The sequence below is a fragment of the Nannobrachium achirus genome (genome assembly GCF_963921795.1).
Source record: "Nannobrachium achirus genome assembly, chromosome: 4".
Taxonomy (NCBI): Eukaryota; Metazoa; Chordata; class Actinopteri; order Myctophiformes; family Myctophidae; genus Nannobrachium; species Nannobrachium achirus.
In genome coordinates this window covers 69,554,465-69,570,564 of record NC_137813.1, presented here as the reverse complement: position 1 = coordinate 69,570,564, position 16,100 = coordinate 69,554,465, and the positions used below count along the sequence as shown (strand labels likewise).

The 16,100-nt window shown below is 41.1% G+C and overlaps 1 protein-coding gene across 1 annotated transcript; it reads right to left on the bottom strand.

Annotated features, from left to right (window-relative positions):
- Positions 1–740: 740 nt before the first annotated feature.
- Positions 741–9,410, bottom strand: LOC308284213 (zinc-binding protein A33-like; the record flags this gene model as incomplete). The annotated part of the gene is made up of 5 exons (XM_080724761.1): positions 741–894; positions 5,963–6,015; positions 6,287–6,432; positions 7,922–8,870; positions 9,267–9,410. The coding sequence occupies 5 exons, from the start codon at positions 9,408–9,410 to the stop codon at positions 741–743; spliced, it is 1,446 nt and encodes a 481-aa protein (XP_080580887.1).
- Positions 9,411–16,100: the final 6,690 nt, after the last annotated feature.

The following is a 16,100-nucleotide window of genomic DNA, read 5'->3' as shown; positions in this document are numbered from 1 at the left end:
AGACCTGTGAAGGAAGCAAGATTACTTTCCAACATGGCTCCTGTGCAGCCTGTTTCGGATTTGGAACCGTTTCCAGAACAGTTTCATCACTTTGTCAGAGCAGACAGTTGAAATTGCAATACAGAGGGCTCTCAAACAGATCACATAATTATATAATATGGACCACTATAACTCTGAGAGTGTAGAAATGGGACTTAATTTGGTTCCATTTTACACTCTCAGAGCTACAGACCTGTAAGGGTCCATTTGCAACCCCCTCAAGTAACCCAGTATATAGTCACGGTCGGGCAGAAACCTCGTATCTCCATGTTTCAAATTTGGAGCCCTTCTTCTTAAAGCCCTTCTTCATCATACAAGGCCATTGCACAAAAGTAGTGAAAACAGCCGATCTACAAGCACACGCCTCGCGGTGCGAGGCGTTGTGTGCTTGTAGATCGGCTGTTTTCACTAGTTTAAATCATTTTAAAAATTATACAAAACAAAGGGTTTTGGACTCGACAACGACGATATATATACACAAGTTTCAAATGTAGTCCTACACCTGCCAGGTGTTGCAAACAAATTAATTAGTTATCAGACAAATTGAAACACCTGTGTAGGTCCCCAACACGGCAGGACAACATTTGAAACTCCTGAATAGCAATACATAGGAATCGTCAAGAACCGCTAAGGACGGTACATCGTTGAAACCCTAGCGGGTCCCGACCCTAATGCTATTGTGGCTGGTGTGTGCAGCACGACTATTTCTTCCTGTCGATCTTGCTCATCATGGCCTTGACGTCGACGGGGGCTGCGGCGGCCGCCTTGGCTTGCTCCTCCTCCTCCTGTTTCCACAGGAGGATGGGATGGATGCCTGGACCTCTGCAGCTGGTGTTCTGCTGGATCTGGGCCTCACTGCGGGGGAGGGGGAGGGGGGGACACATCAACACTAACAAGTAGGTTCTGTCCAGGCACGTGCACACATAGACATGAAAGGGGGCTTGAGCCCCTGCCCTTTTATATGTGGGTGGGTGACGTGACGTAACGTTTTCGCTGTCCTCGGTGTCAAACATGTATAAATAAAAAATATATTTGTCAAAAACCTTCTGAATATTGTGCAGGACATTAAGCTTTATGTGAACTTACTCAAGATTAAAACATTTCATTCCTCATTTCTTCAGAATTTTCAACCAAACATGGCAAAACTCATATGGTGTGACTGTCCTGACCTTGTTTCTCAAAGTGGGAACTTGAATAAAACTAAGAAAAATAATTGCTAAAAATCATTTGAAAATGAATTTAGGCTAAAAAAAAATGTCTATTTGTGAGCCTATATCTTTTCAAAGTCAAAGCATAATGTTTTCAGTCATTTCTGATCAAAAACATTTTGTCCCCCAAACCAAAATCATTTGGTGTGATACTAGTTTGGAAAAATTAAACAGGCAATTATTTGGACACCTATTGGCTAGAGAGGTCCTTCTTCTGTAAGGCTATTCAGCACTCCCAGCACAACTGCAAGACAGGTGTCTGAGGTGAGTTATGATATTAACATTTTCATGAAATGCCATCTTGTTGAAACTTTGACAAACTCACCACTTCTGGATGTCTGTTGGTGTGACACCTTTTCATTAAAAAAAAACTTAAGTTATTTGAAGTTTTGGTCATATTTCCATGTAGATCTAGTTTGCTTTGTTATAGCTAGCATGCTGTTAGCATGCTAATGTGTACATAGTAGCCTCAAGGTAAACCTAAATGCAGAAAACGTAATATGGTGTGACACTTAATCATAATGGTGTGACATGTCTGCTTGTCACGCCATATGACTTGATTGTCACACCATATGATTTATACTGTATTTAACTACAGATATAACAATAAATAACAAAGTTCCATGTTTCTTTTGTACATTTAAACATTTGTTTGAAACATTTTTACATAAAATTTAATTTAGCTTCATTCAGTGATACTTCAAATTCATCAGACAGAGCAGAAACCCCTTCACAGAAACCTTAACATATTGTTTCAATCTAAACAATATTTTCTCTTTGTCTTAAACTATACATTCCATTTTCTTTTGTCAGCTGGAAAATGACAAGTGCTGAGAGAACGAGAAAGTACAGGGAGAAACTAAACAATGACCCAGCAAGGAGAGAGGAGCCAAAGGGGCGAGACTGCATTTTCTACGAAGAGCAGGAGGTTGTCTGTGGCATAGCAGAACCGCAACAAGGCAGCCGGTTTGCTACCCTCACCAAATACGACTGGCTGATGTACAATACAGTCTAATGTATTCACTCACTGGACTGGACAGTGGACAGTGTTAAGGTAGGACCCGAGACAAAACTAGCGAAAATAGCTGATCTACAAGCTCTCAACACGTTGTGCTGCGAGAGCTTGTAGATCAGCTATTTTCGGAGTTGCGCAACCCAGCACTCTTTAGCTAGTGGAGATGTGGTGTAATGTCATGATTCCTAATTACATTTGTTCAACACAAAATGCTGTGTTCAAGTTCAGGAGACTTCGGAAAAAAGCAATTTACCTGAATGCTGAGTTCTGGTTCCACTAATGGGTGTTAATAAAATGTTGCCTTGGCTCCAAGTGTGGCTATTCGCCTTATTGTCTCTTTAGGATCCTTCTGCCATGAGCCGGCAGAAGACTTAGGTGTGCGTAGCATTCCTGTGCACATCCTCATCATCCATCTACTACTACAATTCTTTCTTATCCCATGTTAAAGCCCTACAATAATATCCTGTTCAGAAATATTAAGGCCATGTTATCCTGGGTAATTGTTTAATCAATCAGTAAAGTTCAGTACTCACTAATAGGTAGGTTGAAACACAGTTTGCTTTGACACATGAAGATATGATCATACGGTGTGACACTAAATCATTTGGTGTGACATTCCAAATAGTGAAAAATCATACCTTTATTAATGATGAAACCAAAACATTTTTTATGGATTACATAGAGAATAGTATCAGGAAGAGTCACAAATATTTGTGTAATTTTAGAGAAAGTTTTGACAGAATACATTTAAAATATGTTGTAAGATCGACAACATGGGCCTCACACAGAGTGTCGATTATGAAAAAAATATACAGATATAATTAATTTTCAAAAAACTATAGTGGATCACTGGTTAGTTATGATAAAGGACTTTGATAAAGTGAGTAACGTAAGAAAGATGTACTCCATTTTCATTTTATGAACAATTATTTTCATGTCACACCATATGATGATTTTAGGCACAAGTACAACAAACTGCTGAATAAAGTCTGATTCCAATAAAATATCTAAAAACAAAATGTATTTCCATAAGGTTGAGAGTGAGTAGAACAAAAGTAAATAACTTTTATGCCTGCAATTTAAAGTTTTTTTAAAAACACATTTTTTGGGGCGTCACGTCACTGACCCACGTCTGTAAAAGGTGCCCTCTCCAGACCCTGAATGCACTATGGCGAAAGAAATGCAAATGCCCTCTTTCCATGCCATACCTCAAGGCAGCATTCAAGAAAATTGCCTTGTCCACACAAATCTACTCTTCTGGGAGTGTCCCTTGCACAAAACAGCTCATTTGCAGCAGATGGACATAAGGGACTGTGTGAATAATATCTTAAAAGAATAATGACCAAAATGATTGATCTATGTGGAAAAAGATTAGATTAAGAGACCAAGGGCTGTATATTGATTGTCTTAAGTACCAGCTCTTAAAGGCCTGTTCATACTGTCTCCGACCACCAAACTTTTCGTCGGAAAGGTCCGGTTCAACTACAAAATGATGTCACTCGCATCCTCTGAAAAGAATTACCCAAAATTAGAGTTCGGAAAGCTCCACGTCTGAACTCTCTGACGAAAAGTTTGGTGGTCGGAGACATTATGGACAGACCTTTGAGTTAAGGCATAAGAGCTAGTAGGCCTACTTAAGACAATGAAAATACAGCCCAAGATATGGTGGAGGTATGGTGAGTGATTATACAATGATATAAAACTGACACACTGAGTGTGTAAGGCTTAACACTTGGTAATATAATGGCTATCTACTGATGAGTGGTGATTTTGTCCTTTCTTCTGTCATCATGTAAATAAATTGTTTTCTGCCGCCACCATACTAGCCTATAGTAAAGACTTGCGGCTCATGTAAACACACAGGCAGGCAGCCTGCTGTAGTGGCATTATTAGTAGCTAGTCACTGTGAGAAAACTTTATTAGCCACATTATTGTTAAAGTCTGTTCAGCTGGTGTCTAATGTGATCTAGGGTGAAGTCTGCTTGATTGTAGGCTGGACACCACGGTTAATTTAACTAATAAAATAATGTATTATTTTGTTTATTTTGGACATGTCATTAACAGCGAAAAGTGTCTATGGGATTGTGTGTCGATTTTGATACAAAAAAAAGATGATGTCACTTTGCACAACTCAACTCACAAAGCATGTTACAAGCTGTTGAATGCAGTCCACTAGAGGGCGCTATCACACAGGAGAAAACAAGCAGAATGGCAGAATGAAGCTTCTGACCTGTCAGTTTATTAGTCAATACAGAGAAGAGAACACAAACATGTTTTAAAGTCTCTACTGACCTGGAGTCAGTTTATTAGTACAGGGTTCATGCCATTTTCTCTATCAAATGAATGCTAGCAGCTGTGTTGACAACACTGAGCTAGCTTGTAGCTTTCTTTCACTCTTTTCCTCATCCCTCTGTTTCTCTGTTTTTCTGCTTATCACTGTTGTGTATTAGAAACCACTACATCATCTGAGAGTTTCTGACACAAATATTAGACTGAATTCATAAGTACGAAGTTGCTGTGCATAGTTCTTAGCCTTGTGCTGGAGAGAGGAGAGACGAGAGACGCAGGCAGGTAATCAGGTTCTTCCATCAGTTTATTAGGCACAGAGACAGACAGCAGCAGAGACTGAGCTCCCACCGGTCAGCTTGCCGGTGGGACACACACACACACACACACACACACACTAAACATACATTCAGTGTTACTTATATTGGTCATGTCTGTCAATCATTACATTGAAAAGAGCCACGAATAGGGTAAAGGGTGAGAATGACCACAGCTATTTGTCCAGTCACACTTACATAAAGGTGTGCTGGTTCATGCGTACCTAACCTGCGTGTACCCATCATATGAGTGTGTACGTTAACGTAAGGCGTTACAATGACTTGGATGTACCATCTTGTACAAGTATGGACATAACCAGACCATAAATGTAGGCCTACTTAGGCCTAGTACTTTGCTTGCATTGTAATCCCAAACGCAACAAAATGGAGCGTGTAACAACAAATTAATTATGTGGATGCATATTAACCATAATTAAGAATATGTTGTTTTTGATCCACTTTGATTTACTTCATAATCCTCCCTTTGAGACATAAACACTATGTCTCAACACCAGAAAAAGTGGAACAAAAACAGTAAGAAAGATCAACATACCGGTACATACGGACATCAAGATTACATTGTATTGTCACAAGGACAGGTGATTTACCTCACATCATGATTTACATCATATCTAGGCTAATGCATCATTCATTTTTCAGTCAGTGTGCAGGATCCCTCTGTTCTTCCTTAAACTCTTGAGCTAAAATGCCAAAAATAATAAACATCATAAACATCATAGACCATGAAACATGTACTCTTGAGGGACCTTCCGCCCTTTCTAGTCACCATGTTCATCAAAACCTCCACGCCATAAAAAGCGGAGAAACCTTCACGCCATAAAAAGCGGAGAAACAAAATCCACATTAAAATCATCAAGAGACCAGAGAGTGAAAAGAACCTCCTTCACAACACTATATTGCCAATTGCTGCCAATAGCCCTGTAGTGGAAATCACAATCATCACAAATATACAGTATAACCTATAATGTACAGCAAACATGTTAACCCATCCATCTGGTCTTGAATTGTTCATCTCTTCTTCGCTAATGCTGTTGCAAAGTCTTTTCGCAAATGTCCGCAAATGTCAGTGTTCTCACTTACGAGCAGAGTTGAGTTCTGTGTCCTGTGCATGCAGGGTCATGCTGGGCCCCTGATTCAGCCCGAGTAAAAGGAGTTGGAGAGGCCCACATTGTACTGTGGCCTCCCTGGGTGCTGATATGGAGGAATGGCCCATATTGCACCTTGGCCTCCCTTTATGGTGTTAGCTGCTGCTGTCCATTGTCCTCCGAAGTCTTCAGAAGTCTGTCCTATCCCCCCTTTTTTCTTTTTTTTTTTTCCTTTAACACTATCATATCATCACCGCATCGGTGAGGTTGAAGCGTGGCATCATCACAGGAACTGGTGTAGAGCCTGCGAGGTACATGCTTGTAGATCAGCTGATGTTCTCCATTGGTGTGGTGGTCCACTGCGTCGTAGGAAGACTGGTCCGTCTCCCGGAACTGCTCCAGTGGCCACCCAGGTGACATGGTGGCCTCCTCTGTGTAGGAAGACGATCTGGCATCTGGATCTGGTCAGTGCTCAAAAATCACCGTCCCAATGCAACAAGGGAAAAAAGAAAGAAGGCCTACTTAGGCCTAGTACTTTGCTTGCATTGTAATCCCAAACGCAACAAAATGGAGCGTGTAACAACAAATTAATTATGTGGATGCATATTAACCATAATTAAGAATATGTTGTTTTTGATCCACTTTGATTTACTTCATCACTCTTCCTATTTATTTAATATATTTGATCTTATTTGTTTTTTGTCTGTATGGGTTTCTTCTGTATAACAATAATACGCATCATAATCATAATTATACATTTCTCAGACTACAGTATGCATACTACTGTTCAATAAATGTGTCCTGATGTTATCAATAACATTTCATGTTAAATATTAAATATATGTGTCATATTTCAGAAAATAAATTTATCCTTACAAGTGAGGCTCAGGCTGCCACACATGTTTATTTTAACAGAATGAATCAATATTCTCTTCAAGCCTTTATTTGATGTCTCATTTTAGAAGAAGTTTAAGTTTTTCAAAGTTGTCCATTCATGCTCAAAGATGTACATGTAAATGTAAAACATATACAATCCAAGCCTGCAATCGATCAAAACACATGAGAAGAACCCATTGAACTAATATGTACAACCCCACACATTCCAGGAATATTACAAATTACAAGAATAACTCAACATGAAAGCTAAATATCTGTTATAATATTATCATCAAAATGATAATTCTGTGCTACAGTAGATTCCTTCAACATTGTAGTTAAAGTTGTCCTGATAAAATATATAGATACTTGTGATGAGTAACACAATATTCTCACCAGCTGAAGCTGCTTTAAAAGGTTTGAATTTTGTGTAGCATGTATAGTTGTGAACAAAAAGCTATCAAATTGTTTCTCAAGATCAGTTCATTTTGTGAATGAAAACAAACTCACAAAAACAAAACAAAAAAAAACACGTACAAACAAACAGATGATGACACTTATGAAGTCAGTAAATCAGTCAGTCAGTCAGTCAGTCAGTCAGTCAGTAAATCAGTCAGTCAGTCAGTCAGTCAGTCAGTCAGTCAGTCAGTCAGTCCAGTCCAGTCAGTGTGAGAATCCAGTCCCAGTGATTGTGCTGGTAAACAGTAAGCAGAGTTGATATGAAGATGATTTGATCATAGATGACTGTCACTGATGAATGAACACTTTGATAGAGGATGTTATGTACAGTATATAACTCTAATGAGCTGCTGCTGCTGCTGCTGCTATATTACATATCTGTCTGTATTTGCTACACTAATGAGAGAGTTGCTCCACTGATCCTCTCTACTGCTGAACAGAAACACTGAATGACAGATGAACTTTATTGTGTTACTTAAAGTAATACTAGTGTAATGCAGCTGTTTTTGTTCTGTACATCACCTCAATGCAATCACTTTAACATCCCAAAGAGAGATGCATCAACTTGGCAGACTTCGATATCAGTAGTTGTGTTATACCCTTCATTTAAAACACCTATAAATGGGTAGAGTTTCTCAGTGAAATTGCCTTTACAAGTGTAGATGTGAGTCATGTCTTCTGGGTAGAAGGACACCTCCCCACTGTCATATTCCAGCTGGACTCTGATCCTCTGAGGATTCCTCTTCAATTGGAGGGGTTTTCCTTCACTATTAGTGTACTCCCCACTTTGCTGCCATAAACACCATGTTCCATATTTTGGTCTGGCCTGTACCTCCCCCTTCCTGTCAACATAATCTTTAACTAAACCTAAATTCCAGTCAGAATGCTCTCCAACCTCCACCTCCCAGCTGTGTGTTCCTGAACTGAAACCCTCTGAACCCAGAACAATGGGATACTTAGTGTTCCTCTCTGTGTTGTCAGGAAGCTGCTGCCATGTGCCTGCACGTCTCACACTGGTCAGGTCTTCAGACAGACGGAGCACAGGGTGTGCTGTGTTTGGGTCCAGAATGACAGGAGTGAACTTGACCTTCTCCTTCATCTTCTCCCACACTCCGAAGGTCAGGTTTTCCAGGTGTTTGGCCGCGTCTATCAGCGCTCCCGTGACCAGCTGTGGTTTTAACAGTGTACACTGGACTCTGGCGTTGGTCTGAATATGTTTATAACTGCTGAGAAATGACACACTGGGTTTCTGCAGCTCTTTTTCTACAGCAGAGATGCTGTCTGAGAGAGAGGAGATCTGATAATAAATGAGCATCATCTCTCTTCTGACAATCTCCCTCTTCTGCTTCTCTTCCTCCCTCAGAGCAGCCAGCCTGGTCTTCTCTTCCTCTCTCTGGAACTGGTGCATCTTTACAATCTCTGCTCTGATCTGCTTCTCTGTGGTCACCACCTGCTTCTTGTTGTGTTGAACCACTTCATTGTATGTCTGTTCAAACTCTTTGTGTGTGTTCCTCTTGTCCTGTAGAGACTTGAGGTCAGGCCTCAGTTGGTCCTTCAGGTTTACAGTTTACAGTTTAGGCATTTAGCAGACGCTTTTAATCCAAAGCGACTTACAATAAGCAGATACAAAACATCATAAGATAATATGTCAGTACATCAGTGCAAATGGATATCTATCTAGAAAAAAATATATATAAATATAATCAAAGTTCTAAAAACCTAAAAACAAATGCTAACTAGCTTCATGTATGGTCATTGATTTTCTGTAGTGCTAAGGGTTTAGGTGGAGTCTGAAGAGGTGAGTCTTCAATCCACGGCGAAAGCTAACGAGTGAGTCCGTTGTTCTAAGTGCGACAGGGAGTTTATTCCACAACTTGGGGGCCAGGAGGGCAAACTGTCTCGGACGAGTGGATTTTTGCCCTGGAGTTTTTAGCGAGGGTTCTGTCAGCAGAATGCTGACTGCTTGTCCAATAGGAAGCAGCTTGTGACCACGGTGGTGAGGGAAGTCACAGAAATGACACACAGCTCTCTGTTCTTCCTCACAGAACAGCTTAGCTTCCTCTCGATGTTCACAACGCAACACCTTGACTGTTTTCTCTGCCATTTCCTTTGGTTTGCAAAGTGTCTTATATAACAAGACTGACCAGTTTCACATCCAACCTCAACTCAGTGATCAGAGAGTCTTTCCAAACAGCGCTGTAGAGAAAACAAATGTTCTGTTGTCAGGTTTTCTTCTCAAGTGTTCAATAAGTGTGATTTTCGAATTAACTTCAGATATCCTTCAATGAATGACCAGATTAAACCCAGTTATAGTCCCCTAACAGTCCCATAAACCTGTATTGTTGAGCGTAAATCAAACAGCTTACAATTGTTTAACAATGATAACACTTACGTTAAAGTTACTGTTAACCACCTAAATCCTATAGGCTTATACAGTAGCTGATCATATCCCCATACAATAACTATCTTGTCCCCCCAGGATATAGGGCTGCTAGGGTTCAAGTTTATTCTTACACTACTTCTTTCAACCGTTTCAGACAAATGTAAATGTTCTGTAAGGCTACATTCCTTGGGCTACAAATAGCCCGAGAAAACGATGGTTTAGTGATGAAAAGTGATGACTCGTCACTTTTCATCACTAATCACAGTTTTGTGGGCGTTTTCTGGGGCCATTTGTAGCCCAAGGAATGTGTTTTGTGCAAAACAAATGCTTGCAATGGATTCAGCATCATGACAAACCCCTAGTTAGACCTCTCACATCCTACTTAAATACCCAGAAAAAAAGTTGATGGGAGCCCAACTTGACTCGGCCGCTGTGGCGACCCCGAAGGTCGCAAACTCGGTTGCCCTAGCTAAATCATTAGAAAATGCCCTGGGCTACATCTGTGCAAAATCTGGCGCTTAAAGACACATTTGCACGACATTTGCATTTGCTCCCCTTAACGCCCCGCACTAACTTGAAAAGATACCTTAAAGCTACATGACATTGTTTCCTTAAATACATAGAAAAATACATTATTTTAGATGCAGTATGGTCCAGCATATTCCCTCAGACACTTGATAGTCTGCCTGCCTGCCTGCCTGCCTGCAAAAAAGAAAAACTGGTGCAGCGTTTTTTTTTTTTTTTTTTTAATAAACGATCTACAGGCTCACAATGTATCAAATGCAGCGCATTATGAGCTTGCAGATTTACTATTTTCACTATTTTTGTGCAACACTCCTGTAAGATATAAAGCATTAATTTACTGAGAAAAGAAAACAAAAAACGTAAAGAACCACTTCACCACTTGTCAACCTATCTTCATATAATTAGCCCTATTCACGACCCGCCCACTCAGCATCCCACGGGTGCTGAAGTCCCGTTTTGAAGGGGTAAATCCTACCATAGCCTATGGAGTTGGCACAGAAATCGCAAATTTAATGCAATTTCCGAATAGTAAAGTATAAAATACGGCTAGCATGATCAAGAACACAAGATACTAAACGGCACAATGCACTATAATTTACTTTACTGTTAGAAATAATGATTTGTTGGCTTTAAGTCCAGTATAGTTTCCCCTTCTAAATTGAAGTCAGCACCCGGGGAAAACTGAGAGACGGAAGTAGGTGGGCGGGCCGTGAATTAGGCTAATTGGTCCTCACTAATGGTCATGATAAAATATCACAATTCTTTCCTGCTTGGTCTGTGTCTCTTAGGAGGGCTGTGGGCAGTTCAGAAACCTGCCTACCAGTGACATCATCATTTGGGAATCCAAGTTAATAGAAACAGCAGACTTTATATTCCTGAAAAGTTACTCTGCTATACTGGAAGCCATTGTTCTTGCATAAATAAAAATAAAAATCTGCCTAACAATGACGTCACGTGTAGGAGGGTTTCTGAACTGCACAGTCCTCCTTAGAGCGTGAGTGTGTGCGTGTGTGTTTGTTTGTTATTCACACAAGAGAATCAGTCATCTGATCAGTCAAAGCCATTAGCCACATGATTGAAGTCTGTTCAGCTGGTGTCTAATGTGATCTAGGGTGAAGTCTGCTTAAATGTAGGCTGGGCCTATTTGCTATCTGGACACCACGGTTAATTGAACTAATCGGTTTACCGTATGTTATTGTAAATAAAGAAAACAAGCTATCGTTTAATAAAACAATCAATTAAGGTATTTTGTTCCCTATTTAGGAAATGTCATTAACACAAATCAACGCACACAGCAGGCTACACGCTGTTGAATGCAATCCACTAGAGGGTGCTATCACACAGGAGAAAACAAACAGAATGGCAGAATGAAGCTTCTACTGACCTGCAGTCAGTTTATTAGTCAGTACAGAGAACACAAGGACACAGATATAAAAAGCTAGATACCTCCTCCGCCGCTGCAGTTCATTGGCACGACTGGTAAAACAAGACTGGCAGAAGTTCATAACTGTGGAACTGCGGAAGGCACTCTGCCCCCTCCAATGGGAAAGAGAGAGTCCCAGCAGTCCTGCATCTGATTGGCCTACCGAGCATCCCATTTTGTGGCGCCAACATCATTGTGTTCTGAAACCAGCCTCAGAGAGAAGCTGTCCGCACTTGTTGCTGTTTGCATTTCGGAAACACATTTTAAAACCAGCCATTGGAGGTGTAAAAATGACAAAGATTTCGCAACTCCATCTTAGATTTAGCGGTTAAAATGTGCAAGTATTTTACAAACAAGCTGTCTGAGCTTTTCATGGTTTCAGGCGTTCCAGCCATGCTCCGTGCTCTGTGGACCGCACGTCGACCATGTCTTTTCCGTAGCGATGGACGCTAGCACTGTTGGCTATTTTCTGACTGTGGTGTGTGTGTGTGTGTGTGTGTGTGTGTGTGTGTGTGTGCGTGCGTGCGTGCGTGCGTGCGTGCGTGCGTGCGTGCGTGCGTGTGTGTGGGTGGTGCACACACAACGTCCAAATGCATGGCGTTGTGAGCTTGTATAAGTAAACGTCGGGCATTCAAAAGGTACTCGTAAAAGTAAAAAAATAGACGATCCACAAGCTCATGTGACAGGGCGATATAATTAAACAATAGCCAGACAACGCCACCTGGGGAATTGCACCTCAGGAAATATCTATATAAAGACCTAATTTTACTATCAACCCTTGTACAATAGTTACTCCACACACAGGTTCGTTTCACAATATTAAGATGGGCAGAAACGTGGTTACAAAAGTACAAAAAGCTTTTATTATTATAACTTCATAGTATCATCATTGTAACAATAGCAATAAAAAGGAATGTATCCACAGGATTAAAAGTCAAAGACAGTCATGAACACCAATGTACAACATACGTAGACTATACAGGCCGGCACTGGGGGAAAAGGAGAGCTGGGTTGGCCGCCCGACCCAAAGTGATGGCACCCAAATTCACAGCAAAAAAAAGTAAAGGGTCATTCTAGAATTAGAGGACATTTGGGCTTCTGAACTTTTGAAAACAAGAATTGACAATTGTCAATATTAAGCTGTGTGGTTTGGGCATAAGGGGTAAGGCAGTATGCAAGATATAGCCCATTTTGAAGAAAAAAAATAGAAGAAAAAAAAAGTTTTTGAAAAAAAAAAGTTTGAAAAAAAAAATTGAAAATAAAAAAAAGTTTGAAAAAAATGTTAAAAAAAAAAAGTTTGGAAAAAAAAATTTTTTTAGGGGGGGGCCTTTTTTAGGGGGGGGGGGGGGGGGGCTCGCGGGGGTTAATCCGTCCCTGGGCTCGGCCCTCGCGGGGGGTTAATCCGTCCCTGGGCTTGGCTGACACAAACACACTACGTTGTCAATTCACCATACAGTAAAGGAGGGGAGCGCACTTTTTATGATCTATTTACCAGTTTGCTTGTTTCTCTCCCATAAGTCTGGCAACATGCTTCCTTCCTCCTCTCTCCACACCATGTGACATGGACAGCCAATGGGCAAAAAGTCCTCAGGAGTCCCTCGTTGAGATCACCTCTTAACTGAAGCTGTGTTTACTAGGTAATAAACTATCAAAACCTAGGTAATAAACTATATTGTTTGCTAGATTTGGCGCAGCCCTGTTATCAACACCCAGGAACCTGAAAAAGTACCATAATTTAAATAAATATATATAATTCCTTTACCATTATAATAGGTGAATAAAGTAACATCCTCTCTAAATAACCATTCATTTCAGTTATGAGTTGATTTAAATTAATTTAAGACACTTTCAAAATATGTTGTACCTAGGGTGACCAGATCCAAACTGGTTATTCGAGGGACAGAAGTGTTGTTTGTGTGGGACAATGTGGGATGGGCACTCGGGCAGGCGGGGGGTTTAATAGCAACTAAGGGCTCGAATACACTGCACGATTTTGCGTGGTCGGCGAGGCATCAAATCATTAGAGTATTTCACACTGAACGATTGACTTTCTTGAAATCGGCTCGTTGTGGTTTTCGCCGACAAGATTGATCACCGACAGATCACCGAATAGGGGTCACACACTGCCAGATATTTCACCAGGATGCATCGCCGATACATAGCCAATATTACATTTGTTTTTAATTCTAATTGTGCACAAGAGTGGGAACTAATGATTTTCCCCTCTCGCTGCACGTACGCACGCACACACACAGCCACACTAGGTGCGCGATAGGCTCTGAGCGTCATCCAAATCCGCCCGCAAAATTAATCAACCATTATCCAACCGCATTAATGATATGATTTATATCATCCAATTTACAGAACCAAACGCAACAGCCATAATGCAAATTATTCATATTGCCTGGTAGGCTATTCTCAGTTTTCTTAGATCACAGAAATGTATTCAAGCCTACAGAATGTCCGTTCTCTTTTTTCCTTTTTTTTTATGAATCGGTGATTCGCTGCGTTGCGAGAGGAGGACGCTCTAATAAATGAACGTAAATATGCAATAGCGGCAGTAAACACAGTTGTCAACTAAGCCTATGCTACTTCAAAGTTGTAGGATACTGTAAGCATTTTTATTTTATGAATGAATGAGTTAAACTTCTCACACAACAGACAGGCAGACGGGAGGAGGAAGGCAGGATTCGGAATGCATGCACATTCAGGCGCGCGCGCACACACACACACACACACACACACACACACACACACACACACACACACACACACACAGATAGAGACAGCGCCGCGAGGCAGAGAACGAGAGAAAAAGAGAGAGAGAAATGGATCCCCACCGTACAGACTGTAGCCTACAGTGAAAATATGCGCAATGGAGCTATATGAGAGGTTTAACTTTTTAGCACGGCAACCAGCGCAAGGCATGCTGATCAGTGCGCTGATGGCTTGAATTTAAGTGGACACAGCTGTAAGTTTTGGTTACACATTTCATCCCGGTTATCCAATATTAATTAATAATTGAGTGACAGAGCTGCTATAGATATAGAAACGCTCGGTAAGCTGTCGGCGAGGGCTTGAATCGCGCACAGATTTGCTCAGAGCCTTTCATACACAGCGAGCAAAACGATCAGCGAGCAAAGCCCGATCACGAGTCAGATCACCGTTTTTGTCGGCGAGCGCCAAAAATGGTCGGCGACAGCACACTCGGCTCAAAAATTCGGGCAGTGTGTTCGAGCCATTAGGCTACTTAAGTTGCTTGCTATTAAATGCTTTGAGGTCATTTGATACTGCCTATCGTTTTGTTAGTAACCTGCGCATTGATTATTACTGGAGCCTTCGTGCCGGTCTCGATTTGGGACAGAGTCTCAATTTGTGGGAAATTTACCCCCATTGATTCCGGATGTGGACCCGGTCCCCATCCGGAATGAATGGGGGTAAATTTATTGTTATCACATTTTTGTCTTAGGAATGCGACAAAAAACTAAAAATAGTATTGAACTCTTGACTAATCAATAGAAAAAAAGTCATTTTGGGGGTGAACTACTCCTTTAACCTTAAGAAAAAAAAATAGGGCAACGTATTTGTCTGTGTAAAACTCTGTAAACATTACTACAAATTATGTAAACAATGGGTCATGGAACTTCCCACTTCAATAATCCAAAACATGTAAACAAAAATGGACATCTAGCTTAACCGATTCACATTAACACTTGGCCTTTCCATCAGGAGATCATCCCTCAGTGGCCAGAAAAGGTTTTTCTGGCCCACTGTGCATACATTTCACCTGGCAGTGGGTCTCATTCACCTCTTGGATAATCCCTGGGTAGATGCGGCCGTCATACAGTAGGGCACACCATTTCCCCACAACCTCTGGAGAATTCCACTGCTCTTCATCTGGTGTGCTGTGTGTGGGGTCTTCTGTGTGGTCATCCGCAGAATTAAAGCTGAAGCTTTTGTTTTCTTGGCAAATTTGACAAACACACTCCAGACTCCCAGGTGTAGAACACATGCAGCTGACATCGCGGTAGAGCATTTTCCTGGGTGAAAGAGAAACCACCTGACAAGGCAAGATAATGTTTAGTCCACATTTCATACACAAGTCAATTCAAAGTGTTACTTAAATAAGCAACAGACAAATATTGAAGTGAGTACCTGGTGAAGCTTCATTGTGGATGGTACCGCTGGGAGGTCAGTGGGCATGTCCTTTACCGCATCATCCACATCTTGCTCCTGAATGAAAAATAATTTCACCTTTGATTTTCCAGCCTGGTACAGGGACATTGCAGTGGGGATATCGACTCCTTGGCTGACAAGCCTGTCGGCCGCCCTCTTCAGTGACCACCTATGCCATCTGGGGCTCCTTTGATATGACTGGCTTCAAAGAAATTCCAGGTTCCTCTGGTAAACCCCTTCTTAAAGATTTGGGTGCAAAAGAGATAAAAGTTTCCACACTGCTTGTA